General features: G+C 42.6%; 2 protein-coding genes across 5 annotated transcripts; both read left to right on the forward strand.

The window, feature by feature from the left end:
• The first annotated feature begins 583 nt into the window (after positions 1 to 583).
• On the forward strand, positions 584 to 4,014 carry acmsd (aminocarboxymuconate semialdehyde decarboxylase). 4 transcript variants are annotated; one of them, XM_003962085.3, is made up of 10 exons: positions 584 to 739; positions 1,177 to 1,221; positions 1,689 to 1,785; positions 1,854 to 1,903; positions 2,021 to 2,257; positions 2,410 to 2,503; positions 3,047 to 3,142; positions 3,285 to 3,457; positions 3,567 to 3,665; positions 3,830 to 4,014. In XM_003962085.3, the coding sequence occupies exons 1-10, from the start codon at positions 683 to 685 to the stop codon at positions 3,890 to 3,892; spliced, it is 1,011 nt and encodes a 336-aa protein (XP_003962134.1). In that variant the 5' UTR covers positions 584 to 682; the 3' UTR covers positions 3,893 to 4,014. The 4 variants fall into 4 exon arrangements, with proteins under 4 accessions (XP_003962134.1, XP_029686295.1, XP_029686228.1 ...); XM_029830435.1 differs by lacking the exon at positions 1,177 to 1,221 and adding an exon at positions 1,268 to 1,417 and having other exon boundaries at positions 601 to 739; XM_029830368.1 differs by lacking the exon at positions 1,177 to 1,221 and adding an exon at positions 1,274 to 1,417 and having other exon boundaries at positions 615 to 739.
• Positions 4,015 to 4,518: 504 nt separating this feature from the next.
• Positions 4,519 to 11,470, forward strand: ccnt2a (cyclin T2a). The gene is made up of 10 exons (XM_011612008.2): positions 4,519 to 4,727; positions 5,319 to 5,400; positions 5,690 to 5,818; positions 6,106 to 6,166; positions 6,538 to 6,600; positions 6,950 to 6,995; positions 8,465 to 8,628; positions 8,831 to 8,901; positions 9,277 to 10,489; positions 10,618 to 11,470. Exons 1-10 carry the CDS (start codon positions 4,570 to 4,572, stop codon positions 10,704 to 10,706), a joined length of 2,076 nt encoding a protein of 691 aa, XP_011610310.1. The 5' UTR covers positions 4,519 to 4,569; the 3' UTR covers positions 10,707 to 11,470.
• Positions 11,471 to 11,496: the final 26 nt, after the last annotated feature.

Below are 11,496 nucleotides of genomic sequence, written 5' to 3' on the forward strand. Positions count from 1 at the left end.
GCACTGAAATTATATAGAAAACAAAAACCTTATTTTAGATGGTGTGTATTGACACTCGTTATCGCCCATGAGTGCGATTTTCTGCCATCTAATTAGCTAATTGGTCTCAGTTAATACTTTTATCGAGGCCATTTATGCTCGTCGTCGAAAGCCCACGGATGTGTAATGGCCTTTTGTGCGCAACAGCATGAGACTGTGGAGAAAACCAGTTTGAGGAAGTGGTCTGAGCAGCTGAGACCTGATGGTACCGCAGCTATTCAAAATAATTCCATTTAAAGGAAGGGCTTTAAAATCACAAGAACTCTATAACTGATCATGCCATTGCAGGCTGTTGTGCATTCATGGCTAAACTTACCTCATAACAATAATTTTGTCATAAAGAATATTCACTCAAGTATTACAGTTTAACATCTTTTTTCTATATTCCACCATACAAGCTTTTCTTGATACTTGTGGTAAAAATCAGTTCCTATTTTCAGTGTGTGTGTATGTGTGTGTGTGTGTGTGTGTGTGTTTGTTTGTCTTTTTAATTCACCCCACCAATGATTAATCCACACCGGTTAATAAATGACCAGCGTTTCCAGGATCCACTCACCTGCCGGCCACTTGACTCAGCCAGACTAACACAGTAACTACGCTGGAGGCAGAACCGCCGCATGTTCAACAGGTGAACGTCACAAGAATGAAAGTGGATATTCACAATCACATTTTGCCGAAGGAATGGCCAGACTTAAAGGAGGTAGGAGCAAAAAGAGACACCAGCTTAATTATGATTCTGGTCTTTGTGACCTGTGAGTGGAACCACCCACCTGAATAACATGTCGGTGCGGGTCAGGTAGAGGTTCTCATCTCACTCAACATGGTACCAGTAAAGCTCGGAGCTCAAATATCGAATGACTTAACGGCCGTGTTGTCAGGATGGTTAAACTTTAATCAAATCCTGGGGTCCTCGACCCTGACTGCTCTCTTATTATCCTACTGAACGTCTCTGTTCACTTTCTGAAGCAGCTCACTTCTTTTACAGAGTTGTATGAAAATCAGTTGTACTGCAGATACACGAATGGCATTGCTGTAAATCTTTAACAGTCTTATCTGCATGCAGATGAGCCGCCATGAGTCACACGAGTTACCCCCGGATGCGTTTGTCTTTATGTGGTGCTGTGTTTTCTGCTTCAGAGATACGGATATGACGGGTTCGTGCAGCTTCATCATCACTGCAGCGTGAGTAATGCTGTCTTCCATTTTCTGTCTACTGATACGCATGGAGATGCAGCTGGATCCTCTCACACCCTGATGGAGCGTTCAGTTGGTAGCAGCTGGGGAACGCAGTATGCGGGGCCACTGCAGAGCACAGACCTGGTGGCAGAGGCGCAGAGAGGTCAACTTTAGGAGGACATATACAAGCAACAAAAGGAGGGTGTGAAATGTGTTGAAAGCTCACCCAAGACTGATCATTGTCTGCTTTTATATTATTAGACTTTTTATCCACCCTATTTTCTGCTAAGATTTAATAAGGGTTTTGTTAAATTTGGACTGTAAATTTAAAAGTAAATCGGTTTTCTGCTGCCACCAGGTGGTTGTTTTTATAAGTGCAGCCTCAAAACAACAATAATTCAAAACTGTCATTTTAATGCAGCAAATGTCTTGTAATGAGATTAACTGCAGTCATGTGAAACGTGCTGATTCAGGGTGAAGCGGAGATGCTAAAGGATGGAAAGCTGTTCAGAGTCATTCAGGAAAACTGCTGGGATGCAAAGGCACGTTTAAGGGACATGGACCGACACGGTAGAAGCACACAAAGACAGCGACCGTGTTTTGTATTTCAGAGTCCTACAACATCTGTTTGTGTTTAGGTGTCACGATTCAGGCCCTTTCAACTGTTCCTGTAATGTTCAGTTATTGGGTATGTTTCCAGGATCACAAGATCGCTTCAAATTCTCAGAGACGCAGTCTTGAACATGTATGAATTACATTTGAACTTTTTTTGCTATGCTAAACTAATTTTGTCATTGGATTAAAGGCCAAACCCCACGACACGATGGATCTCTGCAGCCTTTTGAATAATAATCTGGCTGAGACGGTACGGAGCCATCCTAAGAGGTTTGTGGGCCTGGGCACACTCCCCATGCAAGCCCCTGACCTGGCTGTGTTGGAGATGAGACGCTGTGTGACAGAACTGGGTTTTCCTGGAGTCCAAATTGGCTCGCATATCAACGACTGGGACCTGAACGCTCCCGAGCTCCATCCTTTCTATGCCGTGAGAATACTGCTGCTTTCAGTTCGATAACGCCGCCGGCAAATGTCCGTGTTACCGATATCCCGCTACACACACGGGACATGGCATTCTTTAGCACACAGAGGTCAAGTTTTGATTATGGAGAAATGCTGATCTTGTCGTCTGTCGTGTAGGCGGCAGAGGAGCTGGGCTGCTCCATATTTGTCCACCCGTGGGACATGCAGACAGATGGGAGGATGGCTAAGTATTGGCTGCCCTGGCTGGTGGGTGAGGAAGAAGTGATGGAGTAGGATAGGTTTGGGTGTAGAATCAATCAATAAGTATAAATTCAGCTATAAATTTTACCGCCGATGGTTCCTAAAGCGATTGGCAATTTTTTTGGCTCATTGATGCACTGTAGAATGTGTATAATCTCAGAGATTGATAATGTTTACCTAATTGTCAAGGACTAAACCCATGGCATTATCAGTCATACAAATAAATAAATTACTGTACATTCGAATGCACAGTGCCACTGACGGCTCAAAACCATTGCACAACCAAAACAGTTATGAGTGACTATTTTTTGTCATTTATTAATGTCCTTCATGAGACTATGAGTGCAAAGACATGTAAAGAGTATTATGATGAAATATTAGTTAGTTATTAGTATAAGTGTGCCCACAGGCATAGAATGTTTCAGCTAATATTGAACTGTTCATAGTGAAAGTAAATATGAGACAAGACTGTCTAGCAGTTTGCAGTGTGTTTTGTATATTGTAGGTACCAAAGGTAAAGATGTGAGGTTTTATTGAGCTTTCTCTCTCCCAGGCATGCCGTCAGAGACAACCATGGCCATCTGCTCCATGATATTTGGGGGTATTTTTGAGAAATTTCCAAAACTCAAAGTCTGCTTTGCACATGGAGGTACCGTTGACATGTTTGAATTAGAGCACATTAAGGTCACAAGACAAATGCATTGCATTTTGACTTGAACTCTTTGTTCGGAGGAATGGATTTTGACACACCGTCCAATTGTTATTGTTGTAATTATTGTATGTAATTACAGGTGGCTCTTTTCCATTCACTGTTGGAAGAATTGAACATGGCCACATGGTTCGCCCTGATCTGTGTGCAGTGGACAATCAGATCAGTCCAAGAAAATACCTGGGTTCTTTCTACACCGACTCCCTGGTTCATGATCCCGTTGCCCTGAAGCTGCTCATTGATGTGATCGGAAAAGTAAGCAACCGCTCACGGTCTTTCTAAAGATTAAGGTTCCCCGCAACTCAACAGCTTTGACCAGATGCTTTCGTATACAAATGTAAACATGCTTCTACTCCCCTGTCAGGATAGAGTGATGCTGGGAACGGATTATCCATTCCCACTGGGTGAGCTGCAGCCTGGAACGCTGATTGAGTCCATGGAAGAATTCGATGACACGTTAAAGGCATTAACTGTTTCTCTGTCCTTCCAACAAATTCAATTATACTGACACAATCACAAAGTAATGCTGCAAATCATGACAAATGCATGAGACTAAAGGAAACTATCAGTTTTGTAGCTGTCAAACGCTAAAACCTAAGATGACAAATGTCCACTGTTTGTTTGCAGGATAAACTGCTGGCTGGAAATGCACTGGAATTTTTGGACCTGAAACGTGACCAATTTGAATAACCTGAAATCGAAACAGATGTCATATTCACAGAGGCGACTCCTGTACTTGTTGCTATGGCAGCAATAACATAAAAATTACCCTCTTCCTTTCTGTGGTAAATAAATCAGTAAATAAAGTGGTATACTGGCTTCACAACATTATTTTAGTTATCAAATTACCAAGCACCTATTTTATTTAAATAAAACACTTTTAAAAGGTAAAAAATAAATAAATTCACAGACATGAAGAAAATCACTCAGGGAGTGTAAGACCTCAACAAAGCAGGTCATTTCCACAGACTTACACCTTTAATATCAGCACCCCCCTTAGTCAAATTCTTCTGGAATCAAGAACATCACCAACATTTAATGAGGTTTCCCATGGGCGATTATCAACATTTCCTGCAAATGTCATTAAAATCTGTTCATAGCTTTTTGAGTTATTTTGCTAAAAGCCAGGCAGGCAGACAGACACCAGCTGTCACATAGCCTCCTTGACGGAGATAATTAAGGTCTGGTTTGCTCTAATTCAACTAAACCTCGAAGGCATTGTGTAAATGCTTAATTAAACAGGACAAATGTCTTTTTCTTACAACCAAGTCAAGTTCACAGGCCAGTCAATCCCAGAAGAAGCACTTCCGTGTGCGAGACCTACGTCACGTCCGCATTCCGCATGCCCAGCTGAACGTTGTAGAGCAATGGCGGCGTGCCGGGGATCTTCGTCGAAATGGTTTTTTACCCGAGAGCAGCTCGAAAACACGCCGTCTCGCCGATGCGGAATAGAACCCGATCGGGAGCTCTCGTACCGGCAACAGTCGGCGAATCTGATCCAAGACATGGGCCAGAGACTCAACGTGTATCCTTTGTAAACAAACTTACGTTGTCCGTTGTCCATACTGCAGAGACATGGCGCAAAACGTTGGCCCGTTGCTTGTTCGCGTGGTGATGCAATGGAAGTGGATTCGTCAGCTTTTGACTGAGGCGTTCAGTTAATAATTTAGGCGAAATGATGAATCGCTGTTCAAGTCTTAACGTGGGCTATTGTTGCCTCTTCGTTTTTAGCTTTGCAAGCATTTTAATGCTAACACGTCACCGGGGGGCGACCAGCCTTCTAATCTAGGTGCCCAAAATATTGGTTTTACACCTCCGTTTGAGTTTTGATCGTCGAGTAACCCCGTATCCCATTTGAATACGAAACATGTAATCATCAAGATCACTTCTTGAATCTGATTGGACGTAATTAGCTATAGTGCTTGTTCTAGAAGTCGTGCGGACACTTAGCTTGCTAATGCAATGTGGTGCTGAGTTGGGGATCCTCAGTCCATCGTTTCCTGCTTTTATATTCACACACTGAAAGCGATAATTGTTATAAGATTTTAAATGATTTGTAGAGAGGCATCAATTGAGCACCACTGTGAATCTTTTTTTCCTTTGACTTGTCATCCAGTTCCCAACTAACGATAAATACAGCAATTGTTTACATGCATAGATTTTATATGCACCACTCTTTCACCAAATTCCACAGGAACGTAAGTATTTTTGAACAATAACTGACAGTGGGGATGCACAATATGTTTATCTTAGCCAATGTCAATACATATTGCTATAATTAACTCGTGTGATTAGTACCTATGCCACCTTATGATGCATGAAAAAAGATTTACTGCAATTTGAATCAAAATTGTCGTGTTCAGGTCTGATATTCTCATTGATATCTAGCAGGATAATGTGCATCGCTACCTGCAGACCATTACTTTAGATGATTACAGAAAAAAGACTGAGACCTGAATGTGTGCTGTTTAATTATTTTTGGCATAGGTTATATCTCCAACTACTTTGTTCTTGGCCGCAAAAGTGGAAGAACAACCTCGGAAACTCGAACACGTGATCAAGGTTGCACACGCTTGCCTAAATCCCCAAGAAACTCCTCTGGACACAAAAAGCAATGTGAGTTTGCTGTAGGTCTTAAATATTTGGATCTTCCCCGCCCGTCATATGGAATTTCAGGTGTTGTTATGGGTCGTGTTTCCTACATTTACCCGGCTGTGTTAAATAACCACGGCAACCAAGGAAAACTAAACCTTAACTGCCCTGGTGTGCTGTGACACACAGTATCGTTCATAACTGAGCCTGTTAGCACCCTCCTTTTGGCCTTTTAAACCCGGTTATAGGTGGCTACATAGATTGCTAGACTCATTACAGATATGTTGTAATGACTGTCTATCAAACTTCAGGCATACCTCCAGCAAGCTCAAGAGCTGGTGATGCTTGAATCCATAGTGCTGCAGACCCTGGGTAAGTTCTGGTGACTGGAATGGATGTCTTGAGAGATGCCTATTTTTGTTAACTCTATCACTTCTGGGTGTCGTGCCACCGATCACTATGGAATTTATTAATCACAGCCTTTGAGTAAGATGCTTTATCAGCTGAAGTGTGGTTTATTTGCGTATATTTTCCAGTGTACCATGTAAAGGTGACATGTCATTCTGTTGTAACAAGACTTAACCCAAAAATGGACAAATTGCACTTTCCACTTATATGAATAACTCCATTTTGAACTGATTGGCGTTAAAGTGACCCTTTGATTTGTTCTCTTACGCTTGTAATGACATGTCACCTCCACGTTGTATTTGTGTTGAACTCACCTGTCATGTATTTTGTTCCAGGCTTTGAAATTACTATTGAGCACCCACACACTGATGTGGTGAAATGTACCCAGCTAGTGCGAGGTAGAGGCTTCCTTCTTTGCTCTTTATGCCCTCTGATCTTGTTTGTCCCACCTCAGCCTTGCTGGTTTAATGGTTACACGAACACACCTTGTCCTGTTGATGGTCCTCTGAGCGTTGGGAATGTTCAGAAGTGTTTTTTTTCTGCTCTAGTCAGCGGGTGCTTAAAAAGAGTGAGAGAGAGAGATTTGAGTTGTTGTGCAGGTAAAAAATTGTGATTTGGGTTCAATTGGTGTGTTTGAAAGTCGTAAAAAAGAGAGAGACTTAACGGTTTCTTCTAGTTTTTCACTTTCACAAATGAAAACCCTGTTTCACTCTATCCCTGTCTCTGCTCTCTTTGTCTCTCACACAGCAAGCAAGGATCTGGCACAGACTTCCTATTTCATGGCTACCAACAGGTTGTTATCCTGCCCCTCCTTTGTTGCACTTTGACTGCACACCATAGCTTCCTGTAATGCAGGGTACCCTGTCGGTGTCCAACGGGCCCTACTTGCACTGGTGGTTGTTGGGATGTTTGCCATCTCCTGTCAGCTTCCTGCCTTTGTGCACAGAGGCGTGGAACAGAGTGGCTTGTAGCATTACCGGCCCCAGTCGCAGTGCGGTGTATTGTACAAGGGACCACGTGTTGGCACAGAGGGGTTGAATGCAAGATGTGAAGTATAGTGGTGCGCTTTAAACCCACACATTTGTTCGGTTGCGAAAAAGTGCATAAGTCTAAAAGAAAGACACTTTGGTAGCCTGAATAGCAGCTAAAGATTTCACAGATGTAAACATTTCTCGTAGAAACGCTTCCGGTGAGTACCGCAGATTTTTGTTTTTTTACATTCATATTTACACATTTGTTTGAAATGTCTCGTGATTTTTGCCTGATTTAAAATGCAGATCCTAACGTGATGTCTTTCACAATTTTAACTGAAATTGTAAAAGATGTGACAAAACAAAACATCAAACCATCATGCAGAATGTTTCATTATGATTATTAAAAGCTGTCACACCATTTTAACAAGTAGGAGGCATTCACTGGTCATAGGAACTCTGAGACCTGACCAGGTTTTTCTTACTTAATGCCATAATTTATTTACTTAACATTGCAGGTCAGACTTAAGTCATTGTTTTAACATCTAGCTTGATATTAAGCTTAGTTTAATCAATGCATGTGGAAATTGGCAACAAAAAAATAATGAGTTTGGATTTCCCAATTTTGTGCCAGATTGCAGAGATGGCTGATGTTTTATTACAGTCTGTAATGTGTTTGTGTTTATTGTCTGATCAACTTTCCTAATCTCTCCATATTTTTCCCAGGATTTCTAAGCAAACACTTTAATTTTAATCTTATGTAGCTTATTGATGTTTTGGTGACTCTTTGTGAAACTGCTTCCTGCTAAAGCTCCTCAGGTTTCTAGTTTTTGAGCCCACACTCGTATAATAACTACTGTATGTTATTACACGAGTAATAACATACTCGTGTGTGTGAGGCACATACAGTTTGCCCATTAGTCTGTCACACGTACAGCAGTGTCGCGTGGCTGCACATTTCCTCTTCATCACTTCCTTTCTTTTTTAATGATGCCTCAAAATTTAGAGTAGTCATTGTTGTGTAATAAAAATCCAAAATTCCACTCCTAAACATCACTGGAATCTTCTCTTATCTGAGATGTAACCTATAGCTGGATGTTTTATTGTTGGATATTATTGCGTTTGTGTTGAATGTTGAACTGCAGAGTTTTGATTTTACAGTGTATTAAAGCTGTCTGCTCCCTCTTGTTTTTTTCTTTATCCTTTCTCAACATGTGGAACTGATTGTGGCCACCACCCGACCTGGATCAACTCGCATACCTCACGTCAACATTTATACACTTACACACAGTCTGCACCTCACTACCTTCTGCCTCCAGTACAAGCCCACTGTGATCGCCTGTGTTTGCATCCACCTGGCTTGTAAGTGGTCCAACTGGGAGATTCCAGTTTCTACTGATGGAAAACACTGGTGGGAGTATGTGGACAGCTCGGTTCGCCTTGAGCTGCTTGATGGTGAGACTCATTATGGTCATTAGCCATTTTACTATTGTGTTAAAGTACTGACATTCTAGCTAGCTGTAACTTATGTCTTGCCATAAGCATGTTGACCTTGGGGAGGTCCGATTTGATTTCTCACAAGCACAATTGATGAAATGTGGCTAAGTTAGAGCAGTATTCCCACCAGTCTGATGATATTCCCATCTTCTGTTTCCAGAGTTAACTCACGAGTTTTTGCAGATTTTGGAGAAGACGCCCAGCAGGTTGAAGAGAATACGGAATTGGAGGGTGAGACCCGAACCCTGTGTCAAATTTCTTGGCAAAGTTTGTTTCAGTTGGTACAATAACATCCAGTGTCCTGGGGCAGATAAGCTAACGTGAGGAGGGGTAGATGGCATTATTCTAATAATAATATTCTAATGATAGATAAATGATTTCCCAACAATAGAGAAATGAGTAAGATTGTGAAAATAAGGGTCAGGATGTTAAAATGCAAAACATTTTTCTCGTCCCTGACTTGCTTTTATTTGGGAGTAACCCTAATTCTCAGAATTAAGAGTAATATTGATGTATTAAAAGGATTTTTTTTTTTAAATCCTTGAACTGTTTCTTGATGTTTTGTTTCTTTTACAAATGTTTTAAAATCTTTGTCTTTTTTTTAAGGCAACACAAGCTGCAAAAAAGCCCAAGTCTGAGAGTTCTCAGCTGACTGAGAACTCTGTTGCTGGGACATCCATAAACCAAGATCAAGGTGATGCCTCCAATCCAGGTTTTTCCAAAGCAGGAGCAACCCTCGGCGCAACTCTGGCTTTGGATTGCTCATACAACACATCTGGCCAGAGCGAGTGGCCTGTTTACGCCTCAACGTGTATAAAACAGGAACCACAGAGCATCTCTTGCCAGGAGGCCACGATGCCCATGCAGACTTCCACCTCGGCTTTGCTTCAGCATTTACCGGTATACAAAACTGAGAAAACCTTAGACTTCAGCCCTGTCAAGCAGGAGCAAAAAGGAGGCAGCATGTCGAAACATCAGCCAACACCTCAGTCTGCCTGCCTTCCATCAGCCCCTCCTCCTCCACCTCAACCCAGTCAGGCTCCGAAGCTGTCACTGGACAAATACAGAGAGAAACATGCTGCAGATCTGGCCGTTTCTGGGCAGAAACCTGTTCTGGAACTCCACGGAGGAGAAGTGGATTGTGACTTGAAGACAGATCTGTCGTCTTCCTCTAGTTCTTCCTATGCATCGTCATTTTTGAGCCAACTAGATCATAGAAAATATTCGCAGTTCCACCAAACGTCACAGAGCGGCAGCGCCGGAACAACTGACTCCCCAATGAAGGTTAAAGCCCCCTCCTCTTTAACAAGCCAAGAAAAGCGCCATAACAGCGACAAGTGGGACAAAGGTTTGCTGAAGCTCCGCATGGCTGTTCCCAGTTCTGGAGGAAGTTCTCAGCTCAACAAAAGTGGACAATCAAACAAAGAGGATCTTAAGATGAAGATTAAGGTGTCCTCGTCAGATCGCCACGGCTCATCCGATGAAGGCGTGACGGCCAGCAACGCCAACAGCAAGAGCAAACATTCCAGTCCTGCGGTGAGCAAGGAGAAGCAGCACCACAACCTCCACCGCCACCACAAGCACAGTCACACGCACAGCGGCAACGGGCGCGGAGAGCCGGAGGGACCGCTGCGCGCTCCCCCAGGACTCGCCACCGCTGAAGGGACCCTGCTCGTTCCTCCCGGCCCGGCCCCTCCGCCGTTGACGTCGCACAAGCGAGTTTACGCCGAGGTCAGCCACAACCACCACCCTTCCTCCTCATTCACCACATCTTGCTCCAAAGGGAGCAAAACCTCCAAGGTTGGCGCTGGTGCTGCAGGTACATTTCTATCTATCCGCAGTGCCCCCCCCACCTTCCGGCTTTTTAAAGTCCTCTGTTTACCATATTTCTAATCTCCGTCCTCATCTTCCTCGTTCTTATTTCTTCTCCCCTCCTCTCATACCCAGGTGGGCTGCGGACTTCTCAGCAGTACCCCCCCCAACAGTACCCACCTCCTACCGAACCTCCTCATGAAGTGGGGGAGCAGAGACACTGAGGCCATCACCCCTCAGACACGGCGACAAACTAACCACAGACTTTTATACCTATGCTCACCTCCCTGTTAAGTGCCCTAGAAATATTACTTTATGTGACGATAAACCCTTTACTGGAAGGCAGAAGATTTTATCTGCAAAAAAAGTATTGCTCTCTGTTTCTGAGAGACGCAAATCATAAAATTTGCTTCCTGACTGACCGGTTTCTGGGTTGTGATGGTGACACTTGTTGATTTTCCGTTAGTGTGTTGAATTGCTGCTTGGTTTTCCTTCCTGAATGAGCCAAGGAATGTGCAAGAAAGGTGGGTGTCTGTGTTTTCATTTGGGCAGAAGGCCTTTCAGATCTCCATATTGGGAAACAAAAGTATTAGTAAGTGCTATTAATAGCATGGAAGATGCACTTTTTATTTTTAAGTGAGTAATTTAATTAAACCGTAACTGCAGTTGTTTGGAAGAAAACTGACCAGCTGGGGATGAGTTCTAATTGTTTAGTAGATGCTTTTTCTTTGGTGCAAACTTCATCTCTTTGATTACTTTCTTATCCTGATTTCCTTTTATACATAAGTGATGTGTGTATAATTTGCATGTTTAAATCTTTAAAGGGATTTGAAAGGAGAAATCTTCCTTGCTGTTTACAGAAAGTGAAGCTAATTGTACATACATTTTTGTATGTTTGAAAAAAAAGTTATACGATGAATACTCAGGTTTGGAGCTGCTTGTAAGTATAAGAATAACACCTATAAAAGACTTATTTTATTAATCCACAGATTGGGCTTCAATGGCTGACTGATT

Source organism: Takifugu rubripes, chromosome 1 (genome assembly GCF_901000725.2).
Source record: "Takifugu rubripes chromosome 1, fTakRub1.2, whole genome shotgun sequence".
NCBI classification, from domain to species: domain Eukaryota; kingdom Metazoa; phylum Chordata; class Actinopteri; order Tetraodontiformes; family Tetraodontidae; genus Takifugu; species Takifugu rubripes.